Genomic DNA, 26235 nt, shown 5'->3' with positions numbered 1-26235 from the left:
ACCCTCTCCAGTCTCTATTTGATAAAGGGCAGCGTGGGAAAAAGATAATCAGTAAAGTTCCCAAAGTGAGGATCCTTGACTCTTCCTTCACTGAAAGGCTGGAAGGAAAGAGCTGATCCCAAGAGAAATGTGTAATCGCACATTGTTACATCAATCTTATTTTCATTAGCCTGCAACCTCCCCGGACCTTTATATAATCTTTTTTTATCTCCCAGGGCCAGGTGTCTGTCCCCTGACTGACTACCTAAATGAAGAAATGAAGGAATTAATGATTGAATGAGGTATTCAATACATATTTGCTAAGTGAATGAATAATTGGTGCTCAATTTGTCAAATGAGTGAGAGAGGAAATGTCAGTAATCCTTAGACAGACTGAACAGAATTTAAAATAATAAATCTATTCTTCTAGGGAAGTCCCTTAACACAAAAATATAACACAGAAACCATTTCGCTCCTTCATATGTGTTCCTTTTTACCTCCTCAGTCAAAGCAACTTTGACGATTCCCAGGATTCATAAAGTAGTTACTATTTAATGCCTGTTATGGGTCAGGAATCTTAGTAAGTGAGCTTAATAGTACTTCCAGTCCTTAAAAAATTCGGCTCTATCTATTTATTCTCTCTCTCTCTCTCATTTTTGCCTTCCTTATACACATAAGAAAACTGACCAAAGTCATCCAGCTATTGATAAGTGAAATTAAGACTTTAATCCTGCTCTATTTGAACGTAAAGTCCACACTTTTCAGCATACCATTTGCCTTCAAATGCTAATAAATTCACTAATAAATTATTATTATTATTATTATTATTATTTTATTTTATTTTTTTTGAGACGGAGTCTCGCTCTGTCGCCCAGGCTGGAGTGCAGTGGCGCGATCTCGGCTCACTGCAAGCTCCGCCTCCCGGGTTCACGCCATTCTCCTGCCTCAGCCTCCCGAGTAGCTGGGACTACAGGCGCCCACAACCGCGCCCGGCTAATTTTTTGTATTTTTAGTAGAGACGGGGTTTCACCGTGGTCTCGATCTCCTGACCTTGTGATCCGCCCGTCTCGGCCTCCCAAAGTGCTGGGATTACAGGCGTGAGCCACCGCGCCCGGCTACTAATAAATTATTTATTGCTAGGGTGTGCGCGTGTGTTTGTGAGAGCATGGTGGGGTTAATGTTATCTTTCAATTTCTGAATAATTGGCTTGAAGATTTTTTAGTTCTCAGATTTGTGAGCATGGTCAACAGAGGTGAGTGTTCTATAAAGTTTACTTTATTATTTTATGCCAGGCAATACCATGCCATGTTAAAAAAAGTTATTAATAATATCATGTTTTAGAAAAAGTCATTAGCAAGAGTCTAAAGATTAGGTTTCAGTATGCATTTCTGGAGTGAATGGGGTAAACTATGCCTAGGAAGAGATTCTGTTCTCTATCTACTCAACTCAATGAGGGGAAACAAAAGGTAAACGACTTTTTAGATATCCAGTTTCAAAATCTTTAAGATACCTGAGTGATTAAAATGATAAACTAAAAAATTGCTAAGGAACTGAAAAGTTTCAGTGTGCCTAGCTTGATTTAAAAATATTATTTTCATCTTGAGTGACTTGAGAAATCTTTCTGCAGTATAATCTGCAATGATGTCCACATTTGTAAGATGAAAAGCAAACATTATAAGAAATAGCTCCTCTGCCACCTGAAAATTCTGAAACACCTAACAACATCATGGTGAGACTTAAATTTGCTGCTTGACATTAATAGCCAAGCTGGGTATCTTTTGCTTCATAAATTAGAAAAAAAAAATAAGATATACATGTACACATAAATATAGTACTCTGTGTGAAGGCTTCAGAACACACAGGAACATTCAGTGCTGCTACTAATGTTATTTACATTCCAGAATACTAACAGAAAAGTTACTAAATTAAGATTTTTTTAGAAAAAGGAAAATATGTTTGGTTGTTTATAAAAGCAGTAGAATAGAGTTATGGGGGATATCAGTTTAATTACTTCACCCAGCAAGAGCCCATATTTTTTTCAAAGGAGACGTACATATTTATCAGTCAATCATACTACATTTGCATAGTACCTATACAAGGAGCTTCTCAGGGTATTTCACTATACAATTAATTTGCAGCTTTCATAATTAAGAGTCTGCCATGTTAAACAAATGAGACGAAACTGAGAGTTGAAAGCTGTGATCATGTCAGCTCTGAAACTCCAATATAGAAAGTCAGTTACATATCCCCAAAGTCATAGCAATTAAAGTTAAGACAATTACTTGAAGCTTTTTCTTAATTATTCTGTACTCACACTAGCTTTTGGTGGTTTAAGTTTGTTAGATTATATGAGTAAACACTTCACCAATTCTTCTCTAGACTTCACTTTTTATACATCCTGTCTGCATGATGGTTTCTGTGACTGAAACTATGTTTTCTGAGTGCTACCTAATCAGGTATACCAGACTTTTAGAAATGGTGTACATTGCCATCATCACCTATATAACAATAAGGTGTATAACCCTGATTTTTGATGTGTTTTTGGAAACACTTTTTTCTTCTCATTAAAACACAGCTTGAATTTTTTACAAGCTTATCTTTTGAATTTTAGTTATTTTTAATATGTAAAATTAAAACTTACTTGTTGCTGGAATATTAGTTATTATGGATAATATAAATGGGAAATATAGCTATAATTCCTTTCCCCAGATAAAGCATTTTTTAACATTTTGCTGAATTTTTTCAAGCCTTTTTCTAGCAAAATATTTAGATAATTGAGGGTCATATTACATCTGCCCATGGAGGATTAAGTAAGTCAGACACTTAGAAGTGAATTCAATACAAATATGAAAGGGTTATAAGCATGAGTTTTGGAGTCAGAATCTATGAGATGTAGATTTGAATCCCAGATATGCAACTTATATTGGTTAAGTCACTTAATTTATCTAAGCCTCACTGTATTTACCTTCATAATTAGTATTTCAAAAACAGTGAAAAACTAGACAAATATATGAAATGAACAAACAAACAAACAAACAAACAAAAAACCTCTTGCTGGAACTTGAACAATTGGCAACACAAAAGTATGATCCTGAAAGAGGGGAATAAATGAAATAAGGTTTTGGTAGCCCTTGTTTTCTGTGTAGAGACACTTTCCATCCAGATCAGGGAGTAGGTAGGGGAGACATAAGTAGTAAAGTACTGTGTCACTGAGCTGAGAAGACAAAGATCGGATTTGGAGAGGCTGAAGTGGCTGGAATTGCAGAGCATAGTATTAGAAAGAATGGCATTACTTAAATAATGTGCTCTGAAGATCTGCATAGGAGTGTTGCATGAGGCTGGGCAAAGAATAGTTTTCAGAGCTCAAATAGGCCTGGAAGACATTAGAGCTCCACTATGCCAGAGAAGAAAAACTTGGTGAACATTTGAAGCATTCAGTTGGGGATTTCATCTTAGTAGTAAACTAGCCTTAATAACCACAGAAAACCCGAGGATTCACAGTAGTGTAACAACTGCCTATCAAAATAAAGTTCAAAAAGATTTTTAATAAGTACACCACAATTTAGCATTCAACAACATGACATTTATGATGTCTACTATTCAATCTTAAATTACTACATATTCAAACAAGCAGAGAAATGAGAACTGTAACTAGGAGAAAAAGCAGCCAATAGAAACAGACCCACAAAAAACTGAGATGATAGAATTAGCAAGCAAGGACTTATTTAGGGCTCCTATATAATTACAGCGCAGAGAATTACAGCTGAAATAACTGCAAACTTTAGATGCTATTTAAGAAAGAGTCTCTAGGGAAACCCAAGGGCAAGAGTGGACATAAAAGCAAAGGTACTACCTAAAATTTAACCTCTTATGCCACAGCTAGAGCCAACAGAAATTACAGCCTAATTCTAACTAGAAAAACATAAAACCTCACACTAAAAGTTTAGGTATTGAAGTTCCTTTAATCTGATATAATAATGTTCAGGATTCAAATAAAAAAGTACAAAGCATGCTAAAAAACAGTCTGAAGAGACAAAACACCATGATAACTAGACTCAAATATAATGAAACTTTTAGAACTATCAGGCTGAGGATTTAAAATTGAACTAGTTATTATCAGACAGTAATTTTAAATTACTATAATTAATATATCAAGGTCTATAATTAAAAAGTGAACAGCATATAAGAACAAATGGATAATGTAAGCACAGAGAAGAAAACTCTAAGAAAGGATCAAAAGGAAATGCTGGAAATAAAATATGTAATAATACAAATGAGGGATGCCTTTGATGGGCTCAACAGTGGACTGAACATAGCTAAGGGGGAAGTAAATGAATGACAAGCAATACCAATAGAACTTCCCAAATTGAAATGCAAAGATAAAAATAATTAAAAATTTTTAAAAGATTAAGAACTTGGACAGAAGGGAGATTACAAATGGCATAAAAGATAATGTAAAAGAAATACTAAAAGGAGAAAAAAGCAAACAAATAAATGTTTAAAATAATCATGCCTGAATAGTTTTCAGAAATAATGACAAACAGCAGGCCGGGCGAGGTGGCTCACGCCTGTAATCGCAGCACTTTGGGAGGCTGAGGCGGGCAGATCATGAGGTCAGGAGATCGAAACCATCCTGGTGAACGCGGTGAAATCCCTGTCTCTACTAAAAATACAAAAAAAAAATTAGCCGGGCGTGGTGGCCGGCGCCTGTAGTCCCAGCTTCTAGGGAGGCTGAGGCAGGAGAATGGCGTGAACCCGGGAGGCGGCGGAGCTTGCAATGAGCGGGGATCACGCCACTGCACTCCAGCCTGGGCGACAGAGCGAGACTCTGTCTCAAATAATAATAATAATAATAAAAATAAAAAATAAAAAATAATGACAAACACCAAACCATAGATTCAGGAAGTTCAGAGAAAACAAAACAAGATAAATAAACAACAAAAATAATCTACAACCTCAAGAGAAAAAATATTCCCAGTGATAGAGGGTGATATTTCCTAGTTATGTGAGCACATGTATGGGGTACATTAAACAAACATTTAATGAAAGCAAATTTTTTTATTTCAGGAGCTCTCTTATGTCCTAAAAATAAAAAATTTAATAAGATCTGGCACTGGAGCTGGTCTTTCTATGTTTTTATTTCCTTTTCCTTCTACCCACCTATTGATTTTCTTCCTCCCTCTTCTCTCTCTCTTTCCCCCATCTATTAAAATATATACATCTTAGTTTAATAAATGTGTAGTCTATAGCTTAAATAGCAGTCAATAATGAGCAATATAATCAGAAAAAAACATTTGATTTCATTCCTCAAGTCAACTAGCTTTTCTCAGTTTTGAGGTTATGGAACATCTTACAAAAGAGTAAAGTATCTCACAAAGTAGACAGTAAGATTTAGATGGATTAGTAAAAAGAAGTCCCCATATTTGGGGAAAAAAATGACTAAAACCAAATGCTGCACAGCAATATTTTTATGAAGAGATGTTAGAGAGTATGATTTATAATAAACACTCAATAGACTTGGCAACAAACTTACAAATATAGATTTTTAATTTTGAAGATAAGACATTTGACTGTTTCTATTTTCAGATTGTTAATTATACCTGTAACATAGTTAATCTAGTGTGTTGCTTTTTATGTTTGTTAATTTTATGTATTTAGAAGACAATATGGCATTTGGTAAATACTGTAATTTATAATGGACTAAAAGGCATTTTCAGCATGTTTGCAATGTGTTAAAGATAATCTAATTTGTTTTCTGAAAACTGTTGGCAAGCATATATAAAACTCTTTTTGGTAGTAGCTCACATTTGTCAGTTTTCCAAAGTAGTCAAAGTATTTTCACATACATTTTGTTGCTTTGAAGAAATGAGAAATGTATCTGCACTCCAATTACACCAAATGTAAGATTGTTATACAGGGCATTTTAACACTGCCACTTCGACCCAATAGATGCTTCAGACTTTCCATTTTTACTCCAAGGTATTTCAATTCTATGTTAATGACTTCCTTTAATAAACATAATCTCAACATTGATTAATTTTGTTAGATAACAATTTAGGGAGTGGACTCCATTAAATCAAGTATTTCCTTGACAATTTTCTATGAGGTATGGTTTGGTAATTTCTATTATTTTCCTATTCCCATGTAACATTATTTCATGTTCAACAGTTATTTTCTGCATAAACTTAACAAACATGATTTATTTATCAGGGAGTTTCTTTTGTACACACATATGAGATTTTATATTTTGAGAGTTTTTTAAACTATTAATTTTCCAACTCAAATGTTTCTGGGTCAAATATTGCTAGTTTAAATTTTGTCAAAAGTTTAGGAGCCGGGCACAGTGGCTCACGCTTGTAATCCCAGCACTTTGGAAGGCCGAGGCAAGTGGATCAGGAGGTCAGGAGTTAGAGACCAGTCTGGCCAACACAGTGAAACTCCATCTCTACTATAAATTAAAAAACTAGCTGGGTATGGTGGCAGGCACCTGTAATCCCAGCTACTCGCTTGGCTGAGGCAGGAGAATCACTTGAACCCCGGAGGCAGAGGTTGCCGTGAGCAGAGATCGTGCCACTGCACTCCAGTCTGGGAAACAGACTTAGACTCTGTCTCAAAAAACAAAACAAAACAAAAAAAAGAAAAAGAAAAAGGTTTAGGGACTCTTGTATGTTTTTAAAATTATAAATTTTACCTTGTACAATTTAATAATGTGTTGATTATTTCCATCACCATGGGGTTAATGGAAAATAAGACACTGCTTTATTTATTTTTAAATTATTCCATATACCACATATATTCCAAGCTTCATTTTTCCTGATTAGATCTTATCACATATCTGATACATTTGTGTGTGGAGAAAGAAAGAGAGAGAGAGGCAGAGAGAGAGAGAGAAAGGGAATGTAGCACAGGTTTATACTTGGTCAATTCAGGTAGAGTATATGATGTCTGTGTATTACTCTTTCAACTTTTCTGTAGGTTTGAATAATATAATAATAAATAAATTTAAAAAACTGGTATGTGAGCAGTTCAAAGACTATATTGATCATGTTCTCTCTCCTTCTCTCTCTCTTCTCTCTCTTTCTTTCCTTCTTCTTCTTCTTTTTTTATTTTTCCAGAACTGACCCTAATTGCTCCTTTCTTACACTGTCATCAATCCTGAGACACAGAGAACAGGATTGGGCTGGGAAAGATGAGAATTTATACCCTCTCTGAGATACCTACTCTGCTTTGAACATCCTCACTAACTCAAACATCGTTTATATAAAAGTAGAACGCCTCCGGTGCAGTGGCTCACACCTGTAATCCCAGCACTTTGGGAGGCTGAGGCAGGCGGATCACGAGGTCAGGAGATTGAGATCATCCTGGCTAACATGGTGAAACCCCGTCTCTACTAAAAATACAAAAATAAAAATATTAGCTGGGCGTGGTGGCACGTGCCTGTAGTCCCAGCTACTTGGGAGGCTGAGGCAAGAGAATGGTGTGAACCCAGGAGGTGGAGCTTGCAGTGAGCCAAGATCACACCACTGCACTCCAGCTTGGGCAACAGAGCAAGACTCCATCTCAAAAAAAAAAAAAAAAAAAAAAAGTAGAATGAAATTTGGATTTTGGTTTTAGAATAATTCAGTGAGCATTTATTACATAAATGGCAAGCCCAAGATTTAATGTTTTAACATGTATTATCCATTCTAATCCTCACAACAAACATACATCATAACTCCTTTTGGATGAAAATATGGTAATTCATAGAGATTATAAGCATGTTTGCTAACAATCAAATAATTCTTGAGAAAATTGGAAATTGAATCTGTCTCCCAGGATTTCAAAAGCAGTTATCTTACCATTTACTTAGAAGTTCCTAAATTCAGAATTTAAAATCAGGTGGGCCTAGGTTTGAATTGCTCGCCTCCTCTGAATAGAAACATAAAATTGAACAGGTTCCTTCTCCAATCTGAGCTTCAGTTTCTCATATGTAATGAAAACATAATTTGCCCTGCAAGATTATGACAATTATGTATATTGTATCATAAATGTTTAGTTATAGGTGCTTAGCAAATGAAATTATTTTCATTAGATTCTTGAGAAATAGCCTCAACATTTTCAATTATTTTATTGTGAAAAACCATTTTTTAATTTCAGCAATCTATATTTCCTGATGCCAAATATGATTAAATAAGCTATTAATATTCTTTTCAGATACTCTCTTTTATTGGTTTTCTTTTAAATTAATTATCTAATTATCAAAGAATTTGATGACATTTAATATTTTTATAAACCTTAACTTCTGAAAAAGCCTGAAAATGGTGAAAGTTCATCATGTCTTAAAAGGCAGGCAAATAATAAAAACTGATGTAAAGCCCCTGTTTGTCACTTTCTTAGAAATCATTTAATCAATCAATAATTATTTGTTTGATAAATGCTATGAGACCCATACTGTATGAAAATAAAATATGGTCTCTTAAATCCATGAGAAATGACTATTCTGAGAAATTTAATTTAAAGATATGCAAAATTCCATCTATAGAAAACAAACTAATATTTAGTGACCACCATTATTTGGATTGCTGAGTATGTTTAACTTAATAAAATGACTGAGACATTTAAGGATGTTTTCCAGAATTTTGACACTAAGTCACTATTTCTAAATGTGATGGCCACATTAGGAATAGACCTTGGATTTAGAGGTAAGCCCTCCGAACTTACCTCTGAGTCAGTCAAGTCTTTTACTATTCAAAGTATGTTCTGTTTATAAGAAGCGTGACTAATATATGGGAGCTTATTAGAAATGGAGGAATCAAACATCACCCCAGACCTCTAGAGTCAGAATATGAATTTAACCGTGTCCCCAGGTAACTCACATGCATACTAACATTTGAAAATGACAGTCTAGTCTGTCTCTCTTTTTTTTTTTTCTGGTGTTTATAGGCACAAAAATGAAATTTGTATACCACCAAAAAGCAAAGAGGTGTTCTAGACATCCCATGCAAAAATGTAGGTATTTTCCTGGCTTAAAAGTATTCCAAACCTGTTCCTAATAAATACTTATCTGAGTGAAACAAAATGCCTCCACTATCAGGGAAGCTTGGGCTCAATTCTAATTATCCAGTATGAAAAATTGACTTTAATTAGTCTTATTTTGGAAACGAGCAGTGGTTTTTTATTTATCAGAATTGTTGGTTAATTAAGCAAGGAAATACTCCAGGCAATGTATTTCTGGATGTAGGACAAGACAGAGTGAAGGATGTGTGAAAGGTTTAGTGACTTGCCCATCATCTTATACAAGTGCACTTCTTTCCTTGCAATGTGCTGCCTAAATGGGTCTCATTATGCTTAAACTAAAGGAAATATCAGCACCTGTAGGGGAGAATTGCAGCCCTGATTATTTTCAATTGCAGCCCTGGTCATTGTCGCAGTATTAGACATGTTTGTTTAAATTCAAATCAGAAAGTTCCACTGAAAGTTCCAGCATTTGTAATCTACTTGGTAATTTACCTTAGAGCAATATTTGAATAACAAAAAGCTTTTTAATAAAAAAAATTTAAAGCAACCAGGAAAACAAAAACAAAAACCTTACTTTCCAAGGGCAAAACATTCCAGTTTTACAGATGAATCCTTTGCAGCTTGTATAGTTTCAGGAAAACGCACTTCAATCTTTGGTTCATATTCCCCCATCACACCTGTTAAATATCAAAAGAGCTAGCAGCATTTCTGGAGAATAGAAGTTTTCTATGAAGTAAATGCTTCATTAACCAAAACCTGATTATTTCTTCTTAATAAGAATTAGGGCTTTCAGTTAAGAATTGGATACATATAGATTCTAAAATGCTTCTGTGTTTTCAAAAAAGATACTTTTCTAGTGATATCCATGTTTATCTACCTTTCAGGAAACTCAAGAGAGCCAGATCTGATTAATAATAATAAAAAAAAAAAAGGAATTTTTCAGATAACACTGTAAGAAGTCCACTGCAGTAGGTCTTAATCCAAAATAACAGTAGTTCTGCAGCAAAACGTATAAAGTCATCACATTAATTGAGATTAAAAAAGTAAATATTCACATATTAGTACAATAAGGTTTTGTTGCTAAATAAGTTTGCTGTACACCTATAAAAATTTGTTTTAAGTTTTAAAATTTTCAATGCAAGAAATTGGGGATATGTGCTAAGATAAGAATAAGATAATGGTATAGCCTATTGTAAATATACTACCTACCAGAGGAGTTGTAACAGAAATATATCTATATGATATTCTCATTAACTTAATTAATTTAATCAATGACACCTCAAGATTATTTAAATACTTTGATCATTTTTAATATATATACCAAACAACAAAGTAATACATTCCTAAAATAAATACATTGTTGGTTGCTAATATAATTGTAAAAAAGTAAAAATTACAAAATATATATGAAACAAAAATACTTCATTTTTAAGACCTTGACCATTATAAACATTCAAAGAGCTTATGGTGAGAAGGTAGTGAGTACTACTTCAATCAACTAAGTTGGTAGGTTTTATTCTTTTTCGCTTTCTTGATGTCTGATATTTCTTATATGCTTACGTGTAAAAGAGGTTTGATTTTTGTGTTATATACAATGCTTTTGCTCTACTTTTCCTGTAAATGTGTTCAAGGGAATAGAGTGGATAGAAAAAGGAAGGAATGAAGAAGGGAAGAAGCAGAAACTCAGAGTAGACAGCAAACAAAAAGAGGAAAAACATAGTAGAATCTCCAAGCATATTGTTGGCTCATGAATTCTTCTGGTCATAAACAGGAGTATTCATTGAAGGAGAGAAATTGAACTTAGGAATAAGTCTAACGGTTGCTGAAATCTTAATGAAGATCTTTCAAATATATTTGGGTGGTTAGTGATTATAAAAGCTCTATTATAAGAACTCCTTCTATGGGACTTGTTCCACAATTCTGTTATCCTTTATTAGCAGTATATTCTTGCTTTTCTTCAACTCTTCAGAGGGGAGAAAATCTCCACGAGGTATTGCATTTCAAGTCCTGAATACAGTCATAAAATGCACCAACAAATTTTCTATCTTTATGAATCCCACTGTGAACATTTAATTAAAAAACAACTAGAGAATTTTTCCACTTCAATGACTTCCTTAAACTTTCTGGCTCTCTAAATCTTGTACCAGCTATGACTTGACTAAGCTACAAAACTCGTGAGAGACTAATCTGGATTATGTTCGTTGGAGGAATATAATTATTATAAATCTTGCGTTTCATTCTTCTCTGGAATGCTCATAATTAATGTTGGTTAGCTTTGCTTTCCTTGGATATGAACTTTTCCCCCCATTTTGCCAGCCATGTAAACAAAGGGTGAACAAAAAAAGGGCAAATATGAAAATATGGGGGCATTAAAAAGTAGCTGCAACATATGTTCATTAAAAATATATTAAGTCAATTATATAAGTTTGGCAGCACCCACACGTGCACACATACACACACGCCAACTCCCCCAAACATCATTTTTGTTTTTATAAAGTAGTCTTTAAGCAAAAAAAAAAAGACAAGCCATTTCAGTGCCAGAAAGGAGATGGCTTGGTATACCCAGAACCATGTCTACTGCACCATGTGGGTGAATTAGATAATTTTCTCTTATATTTTTGGTTTACGTATTTGTGAATTGAACCTAAACTCATAGATAACTTGGCTCCATCAAACAAGAAGGAAACAGAAAGCTTTACGAATCTTCCCAGGCTTTAAGGGACACAGATAAAGTATATTCCCAAGAGAACTCATTCTCTTACCATCAGTGCGCTGCACTAATGGAGTGGGTGGACCTTGAACGCTTCTCTGGGCCTCTTTGTTTGTTATAAAGCAAGTATAGTTGCCCACATCTGATGGTTCCACTTTGGCAATGTACAAGTTTCCCGTCTCTTGAGATACAAATCGCCTATTGTCCTCTTGGACGTATAAGGGATTATCATTGAAGGTCCATGCATAAGATAAATCTGAAAAACAAGAAAACAAAACAAAACCAAACCATACTGTCCTTACTGCATTCTGAAAATTCTTTGTCCTACTTCCCCATAAATAGAAGAAAATTGTGCCTCTATTTGCTCAGTTGATAACTGTCATCTGGTGTAATTGTAATATTCCCTTATATTGAAATATAGCTCAGGTTAGATGATAAGTTATGTGGGCACTCTGCCCATCATTAACTTTTTGGGATTAAGGATGTAACAATAAGATGTTATGGAAATAAGTGGATGAGTTTATTAAGAAATGCCATAAGATGTATAAAGTAATAATGGTTCCAAATGTACACTGAATTCCTTCAGAAAAACTTATGCTGCTTCAAAGCAGTGTTTCTCAATGCATTATCAGAAGAATTAAACATACTTACAGGTATTTGTTAAAAATTTAACTTAAAAATTTAAGTTCAAAAAGTCTATCACAGACCTTGAAGTTCACTCATTTGATCATTACATAATTTCTTTTTTATTTTTATAGAGACGGAGTCTCACTATGTTACCCAGGCTGGTCTCGAACTCCTGAGCTCAAGTGATTCTCCTGCCTCAGCCTCCCAAGTGCTAGGATTACAGGCATGAGCCACTGCACTGGCCTGATTATTACATAATTTTAAGCAGCTATTCTGTGACTGTTTTAGGTCTTAGAGTAAAACCAAACAAAACCTGTGCCCTATAAAGCTCACACCGGTTACTGCTAATTGCCAATAATGTGGATAATCTCAATGTAGGATGACATATGCCTTGACAAAGGCATTATAGGGAGCCCAGAGAAGACGCCTAGAATGATGTGTCATCAGAAAAGACTTCTAAGAAGTAATTCCATTTTGAAACCAGCAGGATAAACTAGAGCTATCCAAGTGATGGGGGAGTAAACAAGTATTTCTCCAAGTAACTATCAAGAGCATGAAGATGAAACAGGGCACACATTGCTTTTAGTGAACATCAATCAGTCCATCTCTGGAAATCTTGTGGGTAACTGTATAAATGACATAATGAGCATATGTTAAAATGCACAGAACTTGTGTTCTGTTTAATCACTTGTGACCATTATATACCCCCTGTAACCATCATTCCCCAAGTAAAATAAGGAAGATTTCCATGTCATCAGAAATTTTGTCATTTTTTTTCTACCGTTGCAACCACTACTGGATTTCTATCATCATAGATTATTTCTGCTGTCATTTGTATGTCATAATAAAACAAAAAGAATGTACTATTTTATGTCTGATTTCTTTCATTTAACATGATTTTAAGGTTCACCTATTGTTTTCATGACTATAAGTCCTTTCTTCCATTATATTGTGGGTAGTATTCCATTTTATGAATATATCACAATTTGATTAGACACCTTCCGGTTGATGAGTATTTGGATTATTTGCAGACTGAGGTCATTATGTATTAGGCTGAAATAAGTATCCTTGTCTAAGACTGTCAGTGAACATTTTTATTATTCTTGGCTAGATTCCTAGGAGTAAGCCATAATGTAGATATATGTTTAACTTTATAAGAAATGACAAGAGAATTTTCTAAAGTGGTTGTACCAGTTTATACTTCCACCAGCAACATTTGAGAGTTCCAATTGTCCCACAGCCTCACAAAAATCACATGCTGTCAATTTCTTTTTTTAGCCAGAAATCTTTTAGCAAAGGCAAATATTCATATGTATTAAAGCTTGGTGAATATATTTCTTCCTGAAGCTAAGACATTAGGTGCACTGTGGAAACTAGGTAGAATATCTAGGGAAACAGAAGAATATAGCTGGTCCAAAGGGACTCCCAAAATAGGCGGAGTATATCGGTACTCAGGGTGGAGAAGGGGAATATACTACAGCTAAGTCAAAAAAAGTCTTCACTTGGACGGACCCTCATACACTTTGGAATTATAACTCACAGGGGAGTAGTTTATGCTTCTTGGAGCCTCTTGTCCAAACAGAGAGCTGAGCTGCCATTTGCCAACTATACTTACATTAAAAATTGGCACAGAAGCAAGACATAGCAGAGACAAAAGAAGCTAATTATTTGTTCCAGTAGGTTTCCTCAGCTGGGAACAGACCACCTGAAACATTCTTCACTAACCTTATTAAATTTAAATTCCCAAAAGTAAAAGGGGACAAAACAAACTGACAGCTATTTTGGACTTAAATCTGATCTATAGAGACAAACTCTTGAAAATGGGAATGAGGGAATATTGTCATTTGGTCATCCCTTCCATCAAGAAAAAAATTGTGTGAAGCATGAACCACACACTTAAGGAATGAGATTTTAGGAAGGAAGAAATAAAGGAAAAAAGGAGAAAGAAAAAAGAGAGAAAGGAAAGGTGGAAGGAAGGAAAGAGAAAGGAGGAAAAAGTTAAACTGTTAATAGTGGGGAGGAACAAAATAATTAATTTCTCAAAACAATTTATAAATGATGGCAGTAAAAAGAAATTTATCTCTGCAGACACAACCCTGATATCATTCCCAGGAATGAAGAAGACATGAAGTAAAGATTTGACCAGGAACAACAGGAACACAGAAATGCTACTTGTGCATGAAGAGAGAAAATGCAAAAAATGTCATTAAACCATAAAAGTAGTGTCAGGTGGGAAAAAAACCTAAGCAGCATTGTTATGTAAAAAGCATGTTATGAGTGTGGGAACTGTGTGTGTGTGTGTGTGTGTGTGTGTGTGTGATGGTTATGCAAATTCTTACATTTAAAAACCTGGAGATGTATACAGTGGTTTTCTCAGAGTGAGTGGAGGGAAATACAAAAGGCTTTTACTCTCTTTGTAATGTGTTTCTGTCATATTATAATTTTAAATTACTATGCATTTTTTTGTGTAACTGGAAGAAAGAATCAACAGGATAAGAATAGTGTCAGAAAGGCTAAACACTAGAATGAGCTGCAACTTTTAAAAACAGGGTGGATAACATTTCTTATTCTTACTCTGAACTGTTCAAATTGATGTTTTATGTTTTATGCAGGCATTGATTCCCAAACCTGATGCACATTAGAATCACTAAAAAAGCTTGCTAAAATACAAATAGCTAACTCAATTCTTAGCAATTTAGTTTTATTTATTCTGTCTGAGCCAGGTATCATGGAATCTGTGTTTTCAACACCCTCCAAATGACGCATGCAATTGACAGAAATATTTTGTTCAGAGCACCCATTATTGAAAGAGGAATTAAAAATCTCAAGTTTATCAAGAGAGAAAAAACAAAATGTAGCAAAGGCCAGTCACAAAAGAAAGTGATAAAACTTTGACTTTGGCTCTGGAAAAAAAAGATTTTGGAAGCCTATTACAACTGTCTTTTTACATTGAAGGGCTGCCACGTGCATAAAAAGTTAAATAAAACCCTCTCTATCAATGTCCAGAAGGCAAAAGTAGGACTCGGTACTGTTGGAGGTGACAGAATGCTGTTAGACTTAATATAATAAAGAACAGTCTACATTTTAGAAGTATAGCAGTAGATGATTTACTAGGTTGTGAGCTCTTTATCATTAGACATGATCAAGCTGAGTGTGGATGAATACTACTTGGGAAGTTGCAAAAAAAATATTATTTTGACAATGGATGGGGATTAAACCTAAGCTTCTATGAATGGTTTACTCCACCCTCAACATTCCTTTGATCTCCCTACAAGTCTATGCTTTTGGATCAAGTATGCATAAATGCAATTTGCTTTTAATTTTTGAAAAATGCTTTGAGATTCTTGTGCTGTTCTCATGTATTGAGTCTTTATTTTCTTTTGCAAGTCCCTATTGGAGTCTTTCATCATTCCATGTGGTCTCTTGCTTCAAAGTTTCTTTACTGACGTTCTTTGCTGCCTCACTTCTAAGCCTGTTGCTGTCTCCACCAAAGAGATGCTCAAAGGGTTTTTGTTTGAAACCAGAATCATCTAGATAGTAAATTTTTCTTCAATATAAAGAGGAGGGAAAAAATGTAGTTCAGATTCCCCTGTTGTCATTGACTCCTCATCTTTTGAACCTTTTTGTGAAATAAAGACAATCTTGAGCAAATTCCCAGGGCCATGTCTCAGCTTACGGATCCTTATTCAATGCCTATTTGTGGAGAGAAATACGCTTTAGCTCTCTGAAATCCAATGTCACCCCTTTCACTTAACAAAAATTACAGGTTGCCGCTAGTGCCCAAGAAATCTTTGTATTCTTCAACCTGTAATCTTGGGACCTGAGACTGTAATTTTCCTCTCTCCCTTGGTGAATTCATTTTTACCTTAGCTGCTAAAACTTCCCAATCTATTCCTACATGTGGTGTGTCCTTCTTTAATAGTGGGATATTTAGAAGCTGCTGGAAGAATCTAGTCCAGAAATAGGGAAGATTACATAAAGATTAATAATAAATTCAGAAAAAAAACTTGCATTTCATCACGCCAGCAATTGCTTTATGAGGCAAAAAAATATTGCTAATAAGCCCGTTATACAGAAAGGGTGCAAGAACTAAGTGCAAAGGTAATTTCCCAAAATTGTATTCATAACGTGTGGGAGGAGTAGGGCTTGAACCTAGATTCTTCACATGCCAAATCTTTGCTCTTTCCCTAATAATAGTGTCACAGGCGTTTGAACCAGAGCAACTCCATCTTGAATAGGGACTGTGTAAATGAATCTGAAACCTACTGGGCTGCATTTGCAGGAAGTTAAGGCATTTTAAGTCACAGGATGGGATAGGAGGTCAGTACAAGATACAGATCATAAAGACCTTATTGATAAAACAGTTTCAGTAAAGAAGCCGGCTGAAACCCACCAACACCAAGATAGCAATGAGAGTGACCTCACTGCTACACTCCCATTAGTGCCACAACAATTTATAAATGCCATGGTAGCATCAGAAAGTTACCGTATATGGTCTAAAAAGGGGAGGTATATAATGATTATTTAGCATATAATCAAGAAATAACCATACAAATGGAAAACCAGCAGCCCTCAGGGCTGCTATGTCTATGGAGTAGCCATTCTTTTATTCCTTTACTTTCCTAATAAACTTACTTTCATTTTGCTCTATGAAAACGCCCTGCATTCTTTCTTGTGTAAGATCCAAGAACCCTCTCTTGGAGTCTGGATCTGAACCCCTTTCCCATAACAATAGCTTTCTACTTTTCAATATCTTTACAATTGATCCTCTTTTTCTATGTTCATTTCCTCTCCTTGACTCTTCCTCCTCACCTTTAACCTTCCTTTAAAACTCCCAAGCTCCACAAGTAACCAACCTTACTCACATGCTAAGACAAATGTTCCTCACTGTCCATTCCCTCCCCCATTAACATTGCCTGTCCTGTGTCCAATTTCTAAGAACTTCATAGATTAATTAGTTAAACTGTCATTTGCAATTACTGTAAAGTACTTATTGGTGATATTATCAGGGAGTAGAACTGATATAAAAACTTGTAGAAGTAAATTTTCCCTCTTAAATGGGCATCTCTGAAGCAGAGATTCTAAAACTTCATGTATCAGAACCCCTTGAAAGACTTGCTAAACCACAAGCCGCTGGGCTCCACCCTCAGACTTTGTGATTCAGTAAGTCTGAGGAGGAGTCAGAAAATCTGTGTTGCTAACAAGCTCCCAGGTGACAATAACACTGGGGGATCTGGAGCTACACTTTGGAAATCATTGATAAAAATGATAAAACTCTGTCTCCTCTGCATAATCACACCGGGAAGGGAAACACCTGAATTTTTAATGGTGGACCAACTTGTACATTGGCGTTTGAGTGGTGTGTTGGAGTCTGGAGAAAAGGCCATTTCTTAGTTTATAAATTCATAAAATGTCTGGGATGGCAGGGATTTGTGAGACCTGCCAGCCCTACTCTTCATTTTTACAAGTGAAGAAGCAGAGGGGAATAGATGTAGCAGCAGCTCTGGGAGTACAATCAAGGCGCCCTTTTGTGCCCTCTGAATTGGTGAAGATGTAAAGCTGCAAGTCTTTGCTGTCATAGTATTTCTCACCCTGCCCTGCTCCCTTCTCCCCATGGGCTGGCTCTTCCCATTCATCTGAACAGCCAGCGTGCACTGGGGGCTTTTATCTGTTTTGTTCCAGCATCAGCCACTGCTGTGCTTAATTTGTATATCTTTTAATGGGGAAAGAAAAAAAAAAAACCTTCCAAATTGGAAGTTTAAAAACCTTCCCATTTGGCTTTTCTTAATTAAATGTATAATTCATGATCCACTTAGGTTGAAACCATTGAATTTTTAAATATTTTCTCCACCATGTATGACATTTATCGGTTATTAATGGTTGTGATGCATTTTTCCTGTGATGATTCAGCAGTAGCATTAGAGTTGAATGATAATTGGTCCTTCCTGAAGCATTTTTTGTAGTTTCACAATGACACCATCCTCTACAATTTTATTATTATTAGAAACGGCAGATCTGCAGTAAGCGATTGAAGACTCTATCTGCTGCTCTCTCAAGCATACAACAAATCCTATTTTCCCCAGAGCATGATTATGTTTTGACATCTTTTACAGCCCTATATCTTGTACTGTAATATTTAAAATACAAACAAGAAAGATATATGCAATTATACCCATTATATAGCATGTAATTTTTATTAGATGAAAAATATGTCATGTGAAAGAGAACCATCATGATAAACATTGACACTGAGAACTTCTATTGGCACTGTAGAACAGATCTCAAAACTGGTAGCATGTTTCCTGAGGCAGAAAATAAATGAGCAGAATAAAGAACTTGAAGTATAGTGTTCAGATTTGCTGGGTAAATCCCCCCTTTGGAATATTCCAGAATGTGTGTACTTTACTGCAAATCTTGTGTAGTGCTCCAGGGTTAAATGTGACTGACTCTTGGGTGGTAAATCATGGTTATGCTAGCTCAGTGGCAAAAACCTAATCCAGGAAGAATAATTCCTTTTCTGGACTGAAGTCATTGATATTAGGGCCGAGGAAGTTTATGATGTAACACAGAAAAGTGCCTAACACCTTTAAAATCCACTCCTCTTTGAATTTCCAGTCATTCCACAATTACTGCTTGATCACCTGGATTTTATTGGATCCCTTCTGATTTACACACCTACTGTTTGGAATCAAGGAGATGGTGGTCTTTATGGCCTACGAATGACAGTTAAATAAAGGTCTCATGGGTTCCTAATATTGCTAAGTTCCAAATAACTATAGAACTGGTTGTACATTGGCCAAAACTACTTGGAGAAGGAATGAAAACACAGCTGTCTCAAGGCAAACCCCAACACTGGGGTTCAGCCTGGGAGGCCACATGAGTTCTTGGCTTCTCACATGAAGGGATTCAAGAGCAAGTCAACAGTGTAAAGTGAAAGCAAGTTTATTAAGAAAGTAAAGGAATGAGAGTGGCTACTCCATAGGCATGGCAGCCCAAAGGGCTGCTTGCTGGATATTTCTGTGGTTATTCCTTGCTCATATGCTAAACATGGGGCGGAATATTCATTAGATTCCCAGGAAAGAGGAGGAGAATTCCCAGGACTGAAGGCTCCCACTTTTAGACCATATTGGGTAGCTTCTGGAAGTTGCCATGGCATTTGTAAACTGTCATGGCACTGGTGGGAGTGTCTCTTAGCATGTTAATGTATTATAATTAGCTTATAATGAGCAGTGTGGATGATTAGAGATAGCTTTTTTCACTATCTTGGTTTTGGTGGGTTTTGATTGGCTTCTTTACCACATCTCATTTTATCGGTGGGGTCTTTTTGACCTGTACTTTGCAAAACCAGTCCTACCGGACTCTTATCTCATAGCCAGTTTCTCAGTGAATTGCTGGGAAACCTCCAATTCTAAGGGAGACCGAGTAAGTCATAGGATACAAATATATGGTGAATACAGCACATGGATGAGTCTTGACTCTTTATCCAATTTGCCAGTCTGTGTCTTTTAATTGGGACATTTAGCCTGTTTACCTTTAAGGTTAATATCGTAATAGCAAAGACTTGGAACCAACCCAAATGCCCATCAGTGATAGACTGGATATTATGCCTATCTATCAATGATAGATTGCCACATTTTCTTTAAAATGTGGCACATATACACTATGGAATACTATACCATAAAAAAGGGATGAGTTCATGTCCTTTGCAGGGACATGGATGAAGCTCGAAACCATCATTTTCAGCAAACTAACACAAGAACAGAAAACCAAACACCACATGTTCTCACTCATAAGTGGGAGTTGAACAATGAGAACACATGGACACAGGGAGGGGCACATCACATACCGGGGCCTGTTGGGGGTTGAGGGCCTAGGGATGGTACAGCATTAGGAGAAAAACCTAATGTAGATGACCGGTTGATGGGTGCAGCAAACCACCATGGCACATGTATACCTATGTAACAAACCTGCACCTTCTCCACATGTGCCCCAGAACTTAAAGTATGATAACAAAAAAAGAAAGAAAGAATTACTCCCTATCTCCCCGACATCTGGCCCTACTGCCACAAAGTGTACCAGTGTTGGAAAACCCTGGCTTCTACAAATGGTAACAGGCTGCAACAGGAGAATTCTGTTTGATGTGCTGGAAAACAACGAAAACAGTCTTTCTAAGAGTGAATGGAGTCTGAAAGTGGAGGGAAGGAATGTACAAACATGGGACTTAAAGAAATAAACTTCCTAGAGGGCTGACTTTGGCCAGCTATGAAGAGTGGGAAAAGCCATGAGCTTCCTGGTTCTAACAGTGTACACTAATTTTAGGTAAATCAGTCGACCTCTCCGTGGGTTGTTTACACAGTCTCCAGTAAAGAACTCTTGCTATCTCCTTGTACTATTCAACAACTTTTAAGTGTCTCTTCTAGACCAGATTATGCCAGAGAAAATTAGGCAGTGGAATAAATGCACTGGTGTTTAGACAGGATCTTTAGAATTCCAGAGACAAGATCTTGGTCAAGTTATGTTATTAGTTTAGTTCAGTTAACTATAGTTGTTAGTTAACACTAACAATTTTAACACAATACTCAATTTGTAAAATTGACATATCTTTCCTGAAAATGTTAAATGAGTTGAGGTATTGCAAATGCTGAGTTGAATGCCTAGTACACAGTAAGTATTCATTATCTTATCTAATTATGTAGTACTAAATATTACTTATATAAGGTGAGTTCCAAATTTAGCTCTTCAAACCAGATCTTTTGCGCTAAACAGGTAATCCAGCTGCCTGCTGGAAATTTTCACCCTTGTATCTGATTGGTATCTGAACATTAACATCTCCTAAAACAAATTCCTGATTTACTCCATCCCTAAACCTGCTCCCCCTTCATCAACTCCACCCCAATAAATGATACTCCATGTTCCAGTTGGTCTGTCCCAAATTCTTGGAGTTCTCTTTTACCCTTCTCTTTCTCTTATAACCCACATTCAGTCTTTCAGGAAATTATTTTGGTACATACGGAAGATTGGTAATTGTCTACTTGTCTACAGCAATCCACCTGGTCCAAGTCACCATTATATCTCATGAATTAACACAATCACTTTTTAACTGCTTATGTTCTTGCCCCTCTGTGGTCTACTATCCAGAGTAAGTTTTTAAAAATGAAAGTCAGAGAAAGCATGTCACTGTTCTGAATATAACCCAGTGAATTTTCATCTCACTCACAGGAAAAGGCAAAGTACCTAAAATGTCTGAAAGTAAGGCTGTGTGTCCTCATATACTCTCCTGTTTGCTCATTTTACTTCACCTGTGCTGACCTCAGTGCCATTCTCCCAACACGCTGGACATGGTTTCCCTGCAGATTCTTTGCACATGCTCTTTCCTCCACCTGAACTACCTTTACTTAATATGTCTCACTCCCTCACTTCTTTAGTTCTCTGCTCAAATGGCAGTGCAACCTTCTTTTACCTTAGAATATACAATAGCAACATCTACTATTTCCTATCCCCTTTTATTTTTCTTCTGGCTTTTATTACCACCTGTCATGCTTTACATTTCTTTATTATAAGATTCATGGAACTAAAAACTTGGTCTCTCCTCTCCACTTTATCACTAAAATGCGGAAAAACGAGTGGCACTTAGTAACTACACAATAAATATTTGTTGAGTGAATACTCAGTGTACAAGTTCAATAATATGGTTATTATCGTTACTATTATTATTATACCAACAGGGACTATTGGGCCTGTCTGCCTTTTACACATTCAAAGGGCCTCAGAGTAACATGTCCACTGCCAATTTGACCTACCCACTAAGACAAAAGCACTTTCATTTACTCCAGAAACAGCAAACGCACCAACTGGAGGAAGAGCATATTAAATTTTAGCGCTTTTTTCTCTACATAATTTTCCTCTTTATTCTATAACACAATTTTGAGCCTTTGCTAGGAATGACTTTTAATTTAAGTGGAATTGTCAACGTCTTTATTGATGCAAATACAAACAGCGGGCTCAGACAGTAGTGCTATCTTCCTGCTACAGACATAGATGATCCAAACTTCTGGCATTAATTCAATTGTTCTACCAACTTGAAAGTTGGATCTGAGGAGGGAATGGAACATTTCCTCTAAATCAAATTTTAAACTTATAATTTTTATGAGCTCAGGATTTAGAGTTTCTTTTTTGTTTGTTCGTTTGTTTTTTGAGACGAAGTCTCACTCTTGTCCCCCAGGCTGGAGTGCAATGGCGTGATCCTGGCTCACTGCAACCTCCACCTCCTGGGGTCAAGTGATTCTCCTGCCTCAGCCCCCCGAGTGCTTGGGATTACAGGCACACGCCACCACACCTGGCTAATTTTTGTATTTTTAGGAGAGATGGAGTTTCACCATGTTGGCCAGGCTGGTCTCGAACTCCTGACCTCAGGTGATCTTCCCGCCTTGGCCTCCCAAAGTGCTGGGATTACAGGTGTGAGCCACTGCGCCCAGCTGAGAGTTTCATATCCATCGAATAAAGGGAAAGAGTGTTCTTTACTTTGGATAAAGTGAAACTATTACTACATAGTGAAGGAGGTTTTAATTATTGTAGACAATATGTATCGTTGCTTCATTCTGTCATTTTTAAATAAAATTTCCTATGAGGCTGGACTAACTCACTGGGCCCATGAAAGTTTATTGACTACTTGTTTTCATATTCCTCCTTCAGTTTTGGTTTCAAGGGCGTTATGTCTATTCCAAAATTTAAAGGAAATTCTGCCTTCAGCTCTGTTGCAAATAGTTTGTGCAGACTTTTTGTGACGAGTGACTGAAACTTAACAAAAGCTCACTTTTGAGGTGAGTGAGAATCCATGGTGGAAAGACCTTTCTGCATACAGCTCAAAGTTCAGCCAAAGGCACAGTGGCATCCTATGCCCCATAAATAAATAAAATAAATATAAAATAAGTTTTGTGGGCTGGGCGCAGTGGCTCACACCCATAATCCCAGCACTTTGGGAGGCCGAGGCAGGCGGATCACATGAGGCCAGGAGTTGGAGACCCACTCCGTCTCACTAAAAAAACATAAAAAATTAGCCAGGTGTGATGGCATGCACCTGTAGTCCCAGCTACACAGGAGGCTGAGGCAGGAGAACCACTTGAACCTGGGAGGCGGAGGTTGCAGTGAGCCAAGATGGTATCACTGCACTCCAGCCGGGGCAACAGGGCGAGACTCCCTCTCAAAAAAAAGAAAAAATAAAATAAAAGAGTTGTGTGTTGCCTCTTTCTGTTGCATGAACCAAGGGATGACCTTGGAACCCTGCAGGGACATAGTGGAAGAAATAAAATATTTTTGTTTGGCCAACTACTAAATTTCGTTCTGCCAAGCACTGAGAAGCTAAAGGAGTATTGAATTTTTCTGAGATAGGTGTCCAAATGGAGAAGAATTATAACAGATAATCAAGGGAATTGTTGGAGATTGTTGGGAAGATGTAGGAAGTCATAGCCTACCAGTGAGAGCGTTTAGGAGGAACGAAGGAGGTGTCTAACAGGAATCTCAGTGAAGTTTTGTAATCAGATGTGCCTTGTAGTCCTCTCTGTGCTGTCATTACAAAACTTCGTGAAACCTACATTTCTCGGAAATATTTTACAGATAAGATTTTTTGGAAAGATGGGAACAAGGGCTGAGTCTGGTCCAAAGGACAGAGATTCAGTTACAATCACAAAACCCATCTCTGATTAGGGAATAGGATTAAAAGAGAAATATACTCTTCCACTCAGATTACAGAGAATGGTGCCTATTCTGCTTCCACATTTTGAAATGATAAAATAGAGTGTCTTGAACTGTGTCCTGGCATTATTGCCTAGGTTCTTTTTCTTTTCCACTATGATGCCTTCTCTGCTAAAATAACCTTTCCGTGTAAAACCGTTTCTTTCTAGAGGAGCAGCACATTTGCGTTTATGCTTCAAAACTGGGTAGAAAGCATTCACAGAAGGCCTATGCAGGAGTCAGGTCTCTGTTTGCTTATGCAGAAGAAAGGACAGCTCTATAAAAGTACCTGTTTATTTGGTTTATGTTGATTACTCTGTTTCATGGGGTTGTGGCCAATCATTTACATGGAAAAGCCCACTAGACACTTTTCTGTTTTGTGGAGCCATTCTTTGCTGGGTAAATTTATAAAATTTAGCCACGTTGGTACGTTTTCTTACTGTTCTATAAAGTTATACGCGTGTGTGTGTGTGTGTGTGTATACACATATCACACTAAAATATATTTGACAAGCCTGCCTTGTTAAACAAATTTTTTTCTATAATTTATGTGAATACACTAAAAAGAAAGCATAAAGAATTCAGGATATTCTGGTAATATCAAGTTTAACGTGATTTCTCCCTTGTTGCGGAACTCCCTGTGAGACTCATTCTTGCTGACTGTTTATGTTGAAAAAGACAACAGAATTAAATTATCAAAAATTTGATGTAAAAATTTCAGTCTTGGCTGGGCTCGGTGGCTTACGCCTGTAATCCCAGCACGTTGGGAGGCCGAGGCAGGCAGATCATGAGGTCAGAAGTGAAACCCCATCTCTACTAAAAATCCAAAAAAAAATAGTTGTTCGTGGTGGCACACGCCTGTAGTTCCAGCTACTTCGGAAGCTGAGGCAGGAGAATCGCTTGAACCTGGGAAGCGGAGGTAGTGGTGAGCGGAGATCGGGCCACTGCACTCCAGCTTAGGCAACAGAAGAAGATTCCATATCAAAAAAATAATTAAATAAAAATTTAAAAAAATCAGCCGTTATGACCTTCTATCTCTGGGGATTCTGTGGCACTTTTCTTTATGAGAAGCTTTTTTAATATTTACACATGAGATTTAAAAAATAATTTGGCCATGCCAACATTTACTTTACAGTGCTCTGTTAACTCCGTCCGCCCCCATTAATATATTTCTAGGACATTGCTCTGTGAGAGCCATGTGTGGTAGGAAATATAGAGCCTTTAGGGAGATTGGAAACAGAAGAAATAATATTTGAGAAGCATATTGTAGGGCAAAATTCCAAGATGACCTTCAACGACTCATGCCTTTGTATAATTCTCTTCATTTGAGTGTGAGTGTGACTTGTAACAGGATGAGAGATCACGCCCATGATTAGATAAGATTAGATAGCACAGGTTGATTTAAAGAAACTGACTTCAGCTTTTGTAGGCATGGTCTATATCAGGTGAGCCCTTACAAGAGATGGGGCTCTTCCTGACTAAAGAGATTTGAAGTGTTCAAGGGACTTAATGTGAGAGAGATTCTCTGTTCCTGGGTTTGACAATGGACAAATGCTCATGGCCAAAAATTCATCTGCCTCTACAAGTTGAGAGTGTACCTTAACAGCCAGTCATCAAGGAAACAGGGACCTTAACTGCAAGAAACAGGATTCAGCCAACAAATATGCTTGGAATTATGATGAGATGCTACTTGTAACATAAATTAAATCTGGGACCAGGCGCGATGGCTCATGCCTATAATCCCAGCACTTTGGGAGGCCGAGGTGGGCAGATCACCTGAGGTTAGGAGTTTGAGACCAGCCTGGCCAACATGGCAAAACCCCATCTCTACTGAAAATACAAAAATTAGCTGGCTATGGCGGTGCAAAACTGTAATCCCAGCTACTCGGGAGGCTGAGGTAGGAGAATTGCCTGAACCCAGGAGGCAGAGTTTGCAGTGAGCCAAGATCGAGCCACTGCACTCCAGCCTGGGAGGCAGAGCAAGACGCCATCTCAAAAAAAAAAAAAAAAAAAAAAAAAATTGGTATTAGACAATTTGCCATTACTCCCATGCAGCAAGATTATTCAGTTACAAAGGTCTTAATTTAAGGCAGTTTTTGTATATCTATGACTTAATTTTATGGCATTGATCCCACGGGCACTACTATAATGAGAACCTCACATGCTTTAAAAGATCAACATATCCTTTAATGT

General features: G+C 36.7%; 1 protein-coding gene across 7 annotated transcripts in view; it reads right to left on the bottom strand.

Moving 5' to 3' along the window:
- The window catches only part of CNTN6 (contactin 6), a 308540-nt gene that overhangs the window by 93185 nt on the left and 189120 nt on the right, over nucleotides 1-26235 (bottom strand). For 4 of the 7 annotated variants that reach the window (XM_005547638.5, XM_005547637.5, XM_074033773.1 and 1 more), the window contains exons 6-7: nucleotides 11739-11942; nucleotides 9551-9653 (exon numbers count right to left, since the gene is read on the bottom strand). In XM_005547638.5, coding sequence (XP_005547695.2) covers nucleotides 9551-9653; nucleotides 11739-11942 — 307 coding nt within the window. Of the gene's footprint in view, nucleotides 1-9550; nucleotides 9654-11738; nucleotides 11943-26235 lie in introns of those variants that run through there. The other 3 variants (XM_074033771.1, XM_065538897.2, XM_074033774.1) reach the window with 2 other exon arrangements.

The sequence above is a fragment of the Macaca fascicularis genome, chromosome 2, assembly GCF_037993035.2.
Source record: "Macaca fascicularis isolate 582-1 chromosome 2, T2T-MFA8v1.1".
Lineage (NCBI taxonomy): Eukaryota > Metazoa > Chordata > Mammalia > Primates > Cercopithecidae > Macaca > Macaca fascicularis.
Note: the sequence above shows the minus strand (reverse complement) of the source record. Positions and strands in the feature narration are given on the sequence as shown.